The sequence below is a fragment of the Gorilla gorilla genome, chromosome 12 (genome assembly GCF_029281585.2).
Source record: "Gorilla gorilla gorilla isolate KB3781 chromosome 12, NHGRI_mGorGor1-v2.1_pri, whole genome shotgun sequence".
NCBI lineage: Eukaryota > Metazoa > Chordata > Mammalia > Primates > Hominidae > Gorilla > Gorilla gorilla.
This window is the reverse complement of record NC_073236.2, coordinates 65,939,984-65,953,198: the sequence shown is the minus strand read 5'-3', so window position 1 is coordinate 65,953,198 and position 13,215 is coordinate 65,939,984. Positions and strand designations below refer to the sequence as shown.

Here is a 13,215-nt window from a genome sequence, read left to right as displayed (position 1 = left end):
TGGCACATAGTAGACACTCAGTAAACATTTACTGAGTGAGAGGTTGAATGGATCAGATTTTGACCTGTGTTGCCTCCTGCCAGGACCCCATCTGCACTATATGCCCACCCAATGACCAGCATCTCCAGTGCATCAATTTCTTTAGGCCCAACCCATCATGTTTACATTCTGAAGAGAGTCAGTAGAGAGAGTTTTGAAGACACAGTAGAGTGCCCTATACAATTATCTTCCCAGATTTATCTGCAGTAGATCCATGAGAGTTGATAGTAGACCCATGCACATTAATGCTTGCTAGGGGCAGAAGGGGAGGTGATATGATGCAAGCAAGTACTTTCAACCCTAAGTCTGAAAAGTTGATGACTACACAAAATCACTTCAGGTAACTCCAACAGAAATATACACAACGGAGGTTGGGAGAAATGAGAGATCTGGAGGCTGGCTAGGTGGAGGAGGCAACACCTGAATTAGGGACTTAAGCTAGACCTTGAAGAATAGGTCATGCCATCACACTAACAAACTCACAGGGAGGCTCCCAAATTTTGGGAAAGTGTCCCCCAGAGACTTAGACTTTTAAACCAAAGCCTAATGTTTCACAAAGTCTTCTGAGACAGAATGACTAGCAAGCTTGTAGGACCTTTTTGTAAAGAGGATGTATATGGATTCGTACAGACACACATCTACATGCAGAAGGTGCCATTCTGTATTTGATGCATAAAACCACATTGTCCCGGTCTCAGGGCAGGAACAGTGTCATACAGATTTTTGTGTCTCCACTGCTTTTGCATAGCGGCTCTTAGAGATTAAACGCTTTTTTTCCAAATATTTTATAGGTTTTTTGACATTAAAACGTTAGTCTCATCTGGGTGCGGTGGCACACGCCAGTAATCCCAGTACTTTGGGAGGCAGAGGCAGGAAGATCGCTTGAGCCCAGAAGTTGGAGACCACAGTGAGCTATGATCACACCACTGCACTCCTGTGACAGCCTGGGTGACACCGCAAAAAAAAAAGTTAGACTTATGTTCTTTTCTAAGCAATAAAATTAGTCTTAGATATTGCCTAATATCTAAGACTACCAATTTTTGTGTAGAATGTAATACAAGCTAAAAAATACATTCGAAAGACTTTCTGTCCCCCAATTTATAAATCCTGGTTAGTTTAACTAAGTCTGCAGTTGTGCTGGGATCAGCAATCCCTCCTTAAATGCAGGAGTATTGTGAGTGTGATGAGGGACTACCCCAAATCAAAATAATTTTAAAAGCAAACCTTAGCTTGCTAATTGGTTCCACTTTCTTCCTTGTTCCTTTTCCTTTACCAAGATGGCCGCTGTGTCGTTCGCTCCTCATTGGTCGGATTTTCCGCAGGTGCCGATTCTAGCCCCACCTACTAGCTCTCCGTTCCAAGTCCTAAATCATTGGGAATGTAATAGACTGACGAACGGGAGTGGGCGGAGCGGGCGCCGGATGTGACGTTTCCGGAACCTCCGGGTGTCATCCGCGGGGAAAGGTGGGGAAGGGTCCCGGGAACGTGGTGGGGCAGGGCCTCCGAGCGTGGTTGGACTTTGAAGGGGATCGGCCGCCGTGAGTGTGGGGCCTGCAGCCTACTCTCCCCGAGTCCCCTGCCCGGCCTGCCTCGCTCGAGGCACCCGACGGCTTCGGTCTCCGCGGGCTGGCGCCTGACCAGCCAGGCCCAGCGCTTCCCCGCCTACTGCATTAGAAAGATCCCGAAAACCCTGGATGATTGTGCCTGGGGTTGGCAAGTTGGTCTTGAGTGCCTTCAAGAAGGGTTCCTCAAGCAGTTGTCGATAGAGCCCTCCCTACTGTATACGCCCCCTCCGCTCATTCCTGCTACTTCCTTTCTCCTCCTCGTATTTCCCCCTCGGTCCTTTACGCCGCCTTTCCCCCTCATTTGCAGATGCTGCATCCCCTTTTTGGAACTGCTCAACCGGGTGGCAACCGGCGCCGCTTCCTGGCCTTGGGAGGTGGTTCCTTTCTTAACCCACAAGAACCTCTCCCAAGAGGTACTGAGATGCAACAAGCATCCTCTGTTTCAGTTAACTTTCATGGGCCGTGGACTAGGTTTACTAATTACTTGGGGAGGTTTTAGATATGCTTGCGGCTTTCTGAGTCCCTAAGGAGGCCTCGTGAGAGATGGACTATCTCTGCATCCCTAGTAGTCCTCACGGCTTTTGTGCTATTAGTGAGGGTGTTTTAGAGGGGAAGGTTTGTGGAGGAATTGTGACCCGAATATTGAAGAGACCTAAAGATGGAATTGGCTGAGAGAAGACTACCCCTGAGGGAAGAGTTGTAGTAGAAAAGAAAAACTGGATAGATAAATGAAACTGAAATGTGAGGATGCCTGGGCGGATTGGAATCCTGACTGAAGCAAAAGATCTCTGTTGGGGAGGGCCAGTTGCCACAGGGCCTTGAATTCCAAGATTTATTCTACTGTAGTTTGTGTATTCTAGAGCATACTGATTAGGGTTTGCTGTAATGCAATGTGTGTCAGATGCCCAGATTTATTTTGGAGATGATAGTGGTGATATCTGGTTGGAATTTGGAATCTGATTCTAACAGCAACTATATCTAGAAAGACTAGAATTACTGGAGTTTTGGGACACCAGGGGTTTTTGCAGTGCAAGTTACCATCGTGCCTTTTTGTTATTCAGTGTTTAGTCTATGAAGATGAGTAAATGGTTGTTTTCAAGATTTAAGTCCCTTGCCATGATAATGATGAATGAATGATTTTATAGATTGACTATAGTGGTTTAGTGAGCAGAGTTACAATTATGAGCATTAGTTCCCAGACCAGTTCCCCTAACTCACCTTGTGCTCAAATATGAAAAAGGACACCACAGAAAATGTCAGTTACTCTCAGATTAAGTAAAAATGGTCAACCTTGAAGTTAGTTAACAATCCTCAAGAAAGTTCACTGAGTGCACTCTGCCAGGTACTGGGGTGGAGGTATGTGGGTATCTGGAAGGAGAAATAATAGAAAATAAAAGATGCTGTTCCCACTTTTACAGTGCTGTGGGCGGAGCCCCCTAATGGCAAGGAATTTGATTAACTTGAACTGAACCTTTGGTTGGTCCACTGTGGTTCTACTCCTTATACCACCTAATTATGGTACAGGGGTTGTACGTTTTCTGGTCTGCCAGTACTCTCATCGTTGTGATTTGGGCTTCCTTGAGGGTCTCAGCCTTCTTGTAGGAAAGTCCTTATTTAATAGGAGCCACAGCATTTGGTATGTTTCTCTTATATTTTCTTCTTAAGGTGGAGGTCTGTGAGATAAACTGTAAGACTGTGCTGGGATGATGAGGGCAACGGTATTGATGCCATCTGTTTTTTCTGTCTCAGAACTTGGTCCTGATGTCTGACCATGGAGATGTGAGCCTCCCGCCCGAAGACCGGGTGAGGGCTCTCTCCCAGCTGGGTAGTGCGGTAGAGGTGAATGAAGACATTCCACCCCGTCGGTACTTCCGCTCTGGAGTTGAGATTATCCGAATGGCATCCATTTACTCTGAGGAAGGCAACATTGAACATGCCTTCATCCTCTATAACAAGTATATCACGTAAGACACCTACAGTTTCCTTTTTCCTTTCTGGTGACTGGTGCCTCGCCTGTTTGGCTCAGAATTGCTAAAACCACAGAACTTCACAATATCATCAACATTAATCATTTTTGCTGGCAACTCCTACATATTGGCTGTCCTTGCCGTTCAAAGACATGAGTGCTGAAGGTGTTATTTTCATGACTCAGTAATTTATGAGTAAGAGATTTAGTTCTTTGGCCTATGCCCACATAGCCCAGCTGTTAGACAAAAGAGTTGGTGGTTAAACTAGACATATTATGTACTGATGAATGCTTTTACTGTTCTCTTTCTACTAAAGCAGCCAATCATAGGATTATTGTTGGGGTCTAGCAGAGCCAAAATTCCTCACTTGTACTTATTTTGTAGCAAATTTAGTGATACAGGAAAAAATTTTTTCCTCTTAACCTTTATCATAATCATGCAAATCATCAAATAATTAGTAACTGCCTACAGTTTGTGTGGCTCATCATAATAAGACCTTTCCCTTAAGTTATTTATCATCTTAGGGTAGGCAGCATAAGTAGAAGATTTCAGTACTATTAACAGCAAACAACTTCTAAAACTCCATTGACAATGGTACGTAATTTAGAAAGGAAATAATGTTAAAGGTCTTATTTATCATTTCTAATCTTGTTCTTTCACAATATCAGGACTTTTAAAAAAATAATTACAATGTATTTGGTTCTTAGTAGCTCATAGTGTGTTTCACCTGCATAATTTCATTTGATCTTCACAGTTCTGTGTGCATGGAATAGGGTACACTACCCTACATTCTACATATGAGGAAACAAACTCAGTGTTTGGTGGATGCTCATGTTTGAAGTGACAAAACCTTGGTTTTCTGACTCCTAATTGAGGATTTGTTCTAAAACATAGGTCCTGTTCTTCTTGTTTTCCATTTAGTAATGTTCTAGAGTCAGAGGTAGTCTTTTGAGATCATAGTCATGAGCCACACTGGCTATTTTTTGGTTATTTATTTTACTACTGATTTTTGAGTAGGTAACATATATATATATATGTATGTGTATATATATATATATGTATATATATATATATATATATATATATATATGGTGCACAATTCAGAGGCACAAAAGAATAACTATAGTTAAAAAGTAAGTCTTGGCCAGGCGCAGTGGCTCTCGCCTGTAATCCCAGCACTTTGGGAGGCCAGGGCAGGCAGATCACCTGAGGTCAGGAGTTCAAGACCAGCTTGGCCAACATGGCAAAACCCCATCTCTACTAAAAATACAAAAATTAGTCGGGCATGGTGGCGTGTGCCAGTAATCCCGGCTACTTGGGAGGCTAAGGCAGGAGAATCGCTTGAAACCAGGAGGCAGAGGTTGTAGTGAGCCGAGATTGTGCCACTGCACTCCAGGACTCCAGACTAGGTGGCAAAGCGAGACTGTTTCAAAAAAAAAAAAAAAAAGTCTTCCCACCCGCTCCTCTTTTCCCCCCAAACCCTCAGTTCTCCTCCCCAGAGACAACCACTCTTAGTAGTTTCTTAGATATCTTCCAAGAGATGATATACACATACCAGTTTTATCACATTAAGTTTTTGATCACATACTCCTCTAAAGCAGGGCTTTTCAACTTTGGCCCTATTGACCTTTTGGACTGAATAATTATTTGTGGTGGGAGCTGTCCTGTGTGTTACAGAATGTTTAGCAGCATCCCTGGTTTCTGCTCACCAGATGCCAGTATCCCCCCTCCCCACAGTGTGACAACCAAAAATGTCACCAGACATTATCTGATGTTCTCCCAGGGGCAGAATCACCTCTGAGAACCAGTGCTCCAAACGAAAGTATGTGGAAGAATGGACTGTCTAGGATTCATATTGTAATTGTAGAGTGGAGAAATGGGACTGCTATTGTCTTTTTTATTTAGAAGTGTTGCCTGTGTTAAGAGGAGAAAACCTTAGACAAGTTAAATTTAACAGAGTTTAATCCAGTAGAAAAAGGTTCAGGGAACACTCAGGACCAAAAGTGGTGCAGAATGTTCCACCCCATAGTGGAGGTTGTGCAGGCTATATTTATAGTCAGAGAAAAGGAAATGAGATACAGAAATAGCCTGATTGGCTACAGTTATGTGTTTGCCTTATTTGGTCATGTTTTGGCAGGCTTTAGCGTCCAATTGGCTGGAGGTTTCAGCTGCTATGATTGGCTGAGACTCAGCTATTTGTTATACTTGTAACCTAACTCTTATGTTAAGTTACAGTTTGTTTATACATTAAATTAGGTTACAGTTCACTATCTTTGGAGGCAGCTTTAACTTAACACCTGTTTCCTTAAAGATCTGTAGTTCTTTAATGCCATTATGTCATGTCATGTGGCCTCAATGTTGTTAAGGTTTCATAAAATTATAATTATATTTCTGCTTCTGTTTGCTGTTATGAGTTTTTCATTCCTAGGCACACTATTTATTTTCCTGCACAGTTTTTTTGACCCTGTCTTCTTTATATACTCTACTGCTGGTAGAAAGAATATTCTTATGTATTTCCTATAAGCTTGTAGATTGTTCTCTCAGAATGAAACCCAGGGGCACAATTCCTTTGGAGAAACACTAATTCAGAAAGTTCAGTAGAATCATGGAATCACTGCACCAGGTATTTCCTGAAGGGCCTTCAGAATCCTATTGCCCCACAATAGAAAGGGCTTTCAGGGCAAAGACCATATTCATTCAACACATGTGTATTGAGTATATCTGCTGTCTACATGGCACTGCACTAGGTCCTGAACAGCAGTGAGTAAAATGGCCCCTGTCCTTATTGGTGTTCCTTTATAGGTATGGGAGAAGACAATAAACAGATAAGCAAATAAATACAGCTGACCCTTGAACAACACAGAGGTTAGCACCAATCCCCCATGCAATCAAAAATATACATATGGTCAGGCACAGTGGCTCACACCTGTAATCCCAGCACTTTGGGAGGCCGAAGTGGATGGATCACTTGAGGTCAGGAGTTCAAGACAAGCCTCGTCAACATGGTGAAACCCCGTCTCTACTAAAAATACAAAAATTAGCCTGGTGTGGTGGTGGGTGCCTGTAACCCCAGCCACTTGGGAGACTGAGGCAGGAGAATTGCTTGAACTCAGGAAGTGGAGGTTGCAGTGAGCCGAGATCACGCCACTGCACTCCAGCCTGGGGACAGAGCAAGATCATGTCTTAAAAAAAAAAAAAAAAATATATATATATATATATATATATATATAAAATTTTTGACTCCCCAGAAACTTAACTACTAATAGCTTACTCTTGACTGGAAGCCTTATTGATAACATGGTCAGTTATCACATACTTTATATATTGTATGTATTATGTACTATATTCTTACAGAAAAGTAAGCTTGAGAATAGAGAATGTTATTAAGAAAATCGTAAAGAATAGAAAATATAGATACTATTTGTTAAGTGGAAGTGGATCATTATGAAGGTCTTCATCCTCGTCATCTTCATGTTGAGTAGGCTGAGGAAGAGGAGGGGTTGGTCTTGCTGTCTCAGGGGTGGCAGTGGCAGAAGTAAATCCGTTTATAAATGGACCCACACCATTGAAACCCATGTTGTCCAAAAGTCAGCTGTAGTCGAAATAAGGAAAATACTTAAGAGTACTGTGACAGAGAATAAGCAGGGGTTTATGACTAGAGTAGTCAGGGTAAGGTGTGTCTGAGAAGACAAGATTTGAGCTGAGACTTGAGGGATGCAATACAGTTGGTCATTCCAAGAGCATAGGGCAGAGCATTAAAACACAGGTAACTATGTGTTTAGAAGTGCTTAGGTGGGAAAGACCTTAGCATGTTCTGGGGATTGAAAGATCATTGTGTTTGGAGTATAGCCAGAGAAAAGCAGGATGACTCCAGGTAAGGCTGGAGAGGCAAGTGGGGCTGGATCATGCAGGACTTTATGGGCCATGGTAAGGAGTCTGTTTTTTATCTTGAGGGTAACAGCAAGCCATTAAAAAGTTTTAAGTGGGATTCAGACCTAAATTTACTTACTGTTTTTTAAAAGAGATGAGGTGTCGGCCGGGCACAGTGGCTCATGCCTGTGATCTTAGCACTTTGGGAGGCCACCCTGGAGTTCAAGGCCAGCCTGGCCAACATGGTGAAACCCCATCTCTACTAAAAATACAAAACTTAGCCGGGCGTGGTGGCCCACGTCTACAATCCCAGCTACCCGGGAGGCTGAGGCAGGAGACTTGCATGAACCCGGGAGGCAGAGGTTTCAGTGAGCCGAGATCGCGGCACTGCACTCCAGCCTGGGTGATAGAGCAAGACTCGGTCTCAAAAAAAAAAAAAGAGATGTCACTAATGTTGCCCAGGCTGGTCTCGAACTCCTGGATGCAAGCGATCCTCCCATCTCAGCCTCCCAAAGTGCTAGGATTACAGGTGTGAGCCTCCATGCCCAATCAATATTTAAAGTATAAATTTTGGCAGTTGTGTGGTAAATGGTGGAGCAAGCGTTAAGAGAAGGCAGGGAGAGTAGTTAGGAAATTCTTGCAGGCTGGTGGCTTGAAGTAGTGTGGCAACATGGAAAGAGACAGATGGATTTGGTATTTTGGAGGTCAGGTCCATGGGACTTACTAATCACTTAGGAAAAAAGATACTGCGGAGGTTGATGTCGTGTTTCTGCCTTGAACAACTTAAACGATAGGGTAGTCCATGTATTGAGATGGGAAAAGTGGTATCTAAAGAGGGCTGGGTAGCGGGGGAATTTAACTGTTCACGTTTGGGGGTTTTTTGACATGTTAAAATTTGAGATGCCTGTGAGATATCCAAGTAGAGATGTCAAGTGGGAGGTTGAATGTACCAGTCTGAACTCAGAAGACTGAGGTCTGGGCTGGAAATACAGACAAGGGAGTCCTCAGCATACAGATGGTTCTGAAGTCATGAGAATGGCTGAGATTTTCTTTTTCTTTTTTTTTTTTCTCCTGTAGAAATTAATTTTATTCTTATTCAGACTATTTTCAAAAGAAGCAGTGGTGCGCTGTTTTTCTAAAAATATGCCTTTAGAGATTTTTATATATGTATATAATAAAATCCATACATGTATTTACATGATTGCTACATACAAAATTACAGCACTGTGGTATGTACACATCTACAGGTACATTCTTTCCACACATCCCTGCTGTGCTTTCCCCGTGTGAAGGAGGGAGACTGAATCAGTTGTGAGCAGCCAAGGGCTGGCCTGGCGGCGGAACCTCCGAATGGGGGCTTGGGTGGAGGAGGTGAGGCGATTGCCGAGGCAGGAGCAGCAGCTGTTGCAGGGCTCTCCTGCAGGCCAGCAGGCAGCATCTGGAGGCTCCCGGCAGCCTCCCCCTCCCCTCCACCCCGTGGTGCCCGTGCTGCCCTCAAGGTGGGGTGGCTGACCACAGACCCCTCTGGTGCCATTCTGTGGCCTGGACTTGCTTGGCTGGGCCAAGAAGTTGTGTATGTGAGGGGTGGAGGAGGGAGCTGTGGGAGGAATAGACCCCGTCCAGCCCCAGCCCTGAGCAGGGGAAAGGGCTGGATGGCTAAAGCCTGCAGATGACTGGTGAGAACACTCCGCTTGGCCCGGCACTGCTAAGGGTCAGAGACTAGAGGCTGGGAGGGAGAGCAGTGGCCGCCGGCTGGGGAACAGGGCCTTCTTCCTCCCTGGGGCTCAGAGGGTGGCCTCAGCTGAGCTTGAGTAAGCCCAGCTCTTAGGCCCTGCGGCCAGAGGCTTGGCCTCCTGCCAGCAGAGGTGCGTGCACACTGGGGAGGGGCTGCCATCTCCACTTCAACCCCTGGGCCAGGGGCTGGGGAAGAAATGGAGGCTTAGGCCTGGCCTGCTGCCCTGTAGGACTAGGTCCCCGGGGCTCAGGATTCCTGAGGCATGCAGAGAAGGGCCTGAGAATGCCTGAGATTTTCTAGTGAAGGGGCTCTTAATCTGGGGTCCAGGAACCTCACAGAGATTCATTGATAGAATTCAGGGGATCTGTGAACCGGAATAGGAAAAACTTTTCTTGTTTTTTCTAACCAGTGACTGAAATTTAGCATTTCCTTCCATTTTGAATGTAGGCCTCAAAGTACAGTAGTAGTAATATTTGTAATTTTGTCACCAGTAGAAATCAAGATATTTTCATATTGCATTACAGTTGTTGCTGACATCTCAAAATAGCATCTAAACATCACTACTTCAGAATTACAGTACAGAATTATTAGACGTACAGCTAGATCCCATTATCAAATGCATTGATAAAGAACACATTAGGCCGGGCACAGTGGCTCACGCCTGTAATCCCAGCACTTTGGGAGGCCAAGGCTGGCAGATCACGAGGTCAGGAGATCGAGACCATCCTGGCTAACATGGTGAAACCCCATCTCTACTAAAAATACAAAAAATTAGCCTGGCATGGAGGCAAGTGCCTGTAGTCCCAGCTACTCGGAAGGCTGAGGCAGGAGAATGGCGTGAACCCGGGAGACGGAGCTTGCAGTGAGCCGAGATCGCGCCACTGCACTCCAGCCTGGGCAACAGAGCGAGACTCCATCTCAAAAAAAAAAAAAAAAAAAAAAAGGAACACATTAATACAGAAGAATATATCACAATTTTTAAAATTTTTGAAAACTGTTTTTCCATAAAATTGGGGTATTCTTGGTAATCCTTTGTACTTTAAGTTATACCTTTAAAAAATTGTTCTGAAAAGGGTCCATAGGCTTCACCAGATGCCAGAAGGATCCATGGAACATAAAAGATCAAGTATCTTTGTTAATAAGGCTGGGGAATGAGAAGAGAAGGAGCCTAGGACTGAGCCCTGAGGTTAGTTAATGGAGGGAGAGTCAATAGGGGAGACTTTCTTTGAAGGAAGGTTCAAGAGGCAGGAGGAAATCCAAGAGAGAATGGTGTGGTGTCATGGGAGCCAAAAGAAATTAATGTTTGAAAAAGGAGAGTAGCCATCTATGTCAGATGGGTGAAGACAGAAGATTGGCCTTTGGGTTTGTTAAGATGATGTCATGGGTGATCTTCATAAGCAATTTCGCTAGAAGGATTACAGAGACCCTAATTAGAATGGGTAGAAAGGTGAATGGACAGTAAGAAAGTGGAGGCAAAGGGTATAGACCTGAAAGTGGCAAATTTTTTTCTATAGGGGACCAGAGAGTAAAAATTTTTGGTTTTGTAGGCTACTTGCTGGGTCTGTGACTACCTCTGCTTTATAGTATGAAAGTAGCCATAGACAACATATAAATGAATGGATGTGACTGGTTCCAATGACACTTTATTTACAAGAACAGATGGCTAGCTGGATTTGGCACACCAGCTGTAGTTTGCCAACCCTGGTATAGACAACTCTTTGGAGAAGTTTAGATGGGAAGGGAAGTAGAAAAATGGGGAAGTAGTTGATGGGGGACAAGGAGCGTGTGAACATGTGTATGTATTTTAAGTTAGGAGATTTTAGAGCATGTTTTTGCTGATGGAAAAAGATCTTATGGAGGAGGAGAGGCTAACAGTCCAGAAGAGAGCTTAGTTGTACTAATAAACTCCTCAGAAGTCAAGAGGGGATAGGATTAAGAGTACATGGATGCCTAAGGAATTGTTTTTTATGACACTTAGTGTTATTTTGAGTGACATATTAGTGTTAACAGCAAGACTGATATGGGGAGTTTGTCCCTGTCACTTATAGTACCACTTAAAATGATGAACTGCTAGGAGAGTTGGTGCGGATGAGATTTAGCAGCTCATTTACTTGATTTGTGGGATTTGGAGTTTAATTTGGAATTTTGTTGTATTGGCTTTACCTGAAGTAATTAATGTAGCTACCTTCACTTTTCTTGGAGATACCTTTAAAATCCTGATTCTGATTCTGATTCTGTGAACAGAAAATCACAATAATTGCAAACAAATTCTAGCTCACTGATTCTCAGTCTGTTTTCTGTTGTATTTTACTTAGTACATTCGTATCAATAACAGTGGCTCAGCTTTGGCAGTTACTACAACCGAGGAGAAAAGAGAGGGGAGTATACATCTGTCTCACCACTCCTCTGCCTCCCCTACTACTGAGAATCATTGTTCTAGACCTTTTGTGGATACTTTCTTTACTTCAGGGTTTTAAAAGGCATGTTTGTTCCTTTTCCTGGAGCAGTTCAGGCGTCTTAATGATCTCAGGCATATTTCCCCCCTCAGTAGCTTCCCTAATGTAGGAATGCTTTGCCTTTTGCAGACCCCAGTATAGAAGAAAGAGTTCAGCATATTAAATCAGTACATATTTTCATGATGAGCGCAGACAATAAACCAGGCAGTAGATTCTTTCACAGCTTTTTATGGTCATCAACTAGGCTGCCCAGAAGGGAGTGAGAGTATTCAGGCAATTCCTGTCTGCTATGTGAGCCTCCTGGAACACCAACCCTTTTTCTGAAAATGAACTGTCACCTGTGTTGAAAATGTTTGCTGGGATTGGGGTTTATAGACTGAAGAAGGTTCCATCTGTGATCATGCTTACCATGCTGAGTAACTTTTAAGACTGGAAGAATCGAGATGAGGATCCTTAATGCATCCATGTTAAAGAACCTTTGCTTGACTTTTTGAATTAGTTGTTTTCATACAAAATTAACACTTATTCACGATTTAAAAATTTTTTCAAACACTACGAGGGAGATGTTAAAGTGAAAAGAGAAGTCTCATCTATCAGAGGTGACCACTATTGTATTTCTGGCATGGATGAGGTGTGATTAAGCTCATAGGTGCCCCCATGTGTCCTTTTCCTTAAAGCATCAATGGGATCATACCATGTATTCTGTTCTGCGACTTGCTTTCTTCACAGTAGTGTCTTTCCATATCAGGACATACTGAGCCATCTCATTCTGCCTCAGAGCTATTCCATCTGCCTGGAACATGAATCTGGAACAGTCCCAGATTCATGGCTCACTCTTGTCTAGTCCTTACTCAAATGCCTCCTTCTTAATGATGACTTCCTTAGCTGCTGTATCTAAAATTTCAACCATTCCCCTATCACTTTCTATCCCCCTTCCCTATTAATGACTTTCCTAGCATACTTCTGTTTATTGTCTGTTCCCCCACTGTAATGTATACTCTGTGGTGGGGAGGAATATTTGACTGTGTTGTTCACTGCCATATCCCCAACCTTTAGAATAATTCTGGACCCTGTAGTAGATGCTCAGTAAATATTCACTGAATGAATGGGTGAATGATTACATTGTCTTCACATTTGAATGCACATTATTTTTTAAACAATCCCCTATTGATGGACATTTAGGGTTTTTTTTTTTTTTCAGTTTTTTCTACTTTTTAAAACAATGCTGTATTGAATATTTTTATACATATATCTTTGTACTGTTTTATAATGATCTCTAGGATAAATTCCTAGAGATAGAATTGTGAGTTTAAAGGATATACACATTTTAAGTTGTATGCGGTGGCTCACGCCTGTAATCCCAGCATTTCGGGAGGCTGACGCGGGCAGATCACCTGAGGTCAGGAGTTGGAGACCAGCCTGGTCAACATGGCGAAACCCCATCTCTACCAAAAATACGCAAATTAGCTGGGCGTGGTAGCAGGTGCCTCTAATCCCAGCTACTCGGGAGGCTGAGGCAGGAGAATCACTTGAACCTGGGAGGTAGAGGTTGCAGTGAGCCGAGATTGCCCCACTGCACTCCA

General features: G+C 43.4%; 1 protein-coding gene across 4 annotated transcripts in view; it reads left to right on the top strand.

Annotated features, from left to right (window-relative positions):
• The first annotated feature begins 1,410 nt into the window (after nt 1–1,410).
• STAMBP (STAM binding protein) overlaps nt 1,411–13,215 on the top strand; it is a 33,870-nt gene continuing 22,065 nt past the window's right edge. The window contains exons 1-3 of one of the 4 annotated variants that reach the window (XM_019021219.4): nt 1,442–1,503; nt 1,912–2,017; nt 3,354–3,568. In XM_019021219.4, coding sequence (XP_018876764.1) covers nt 3,366–3,568 — 203 coding nt within the window. In that variant the 5' untranslated portion in view covers nt 1,442–1,503; nt 1,912–2,017; nt 3,354–3,365. Of the gene's footprint in view, nt 1,578–1,911; nt 2,018–3,353; nt 3,569–13,215 lie in introns of all 4 variants that reach the window. The other 3 variants (XM_019021218.4, XM_004029438.4, XM_019021220.4) reach the window with 3 other exon arrangements.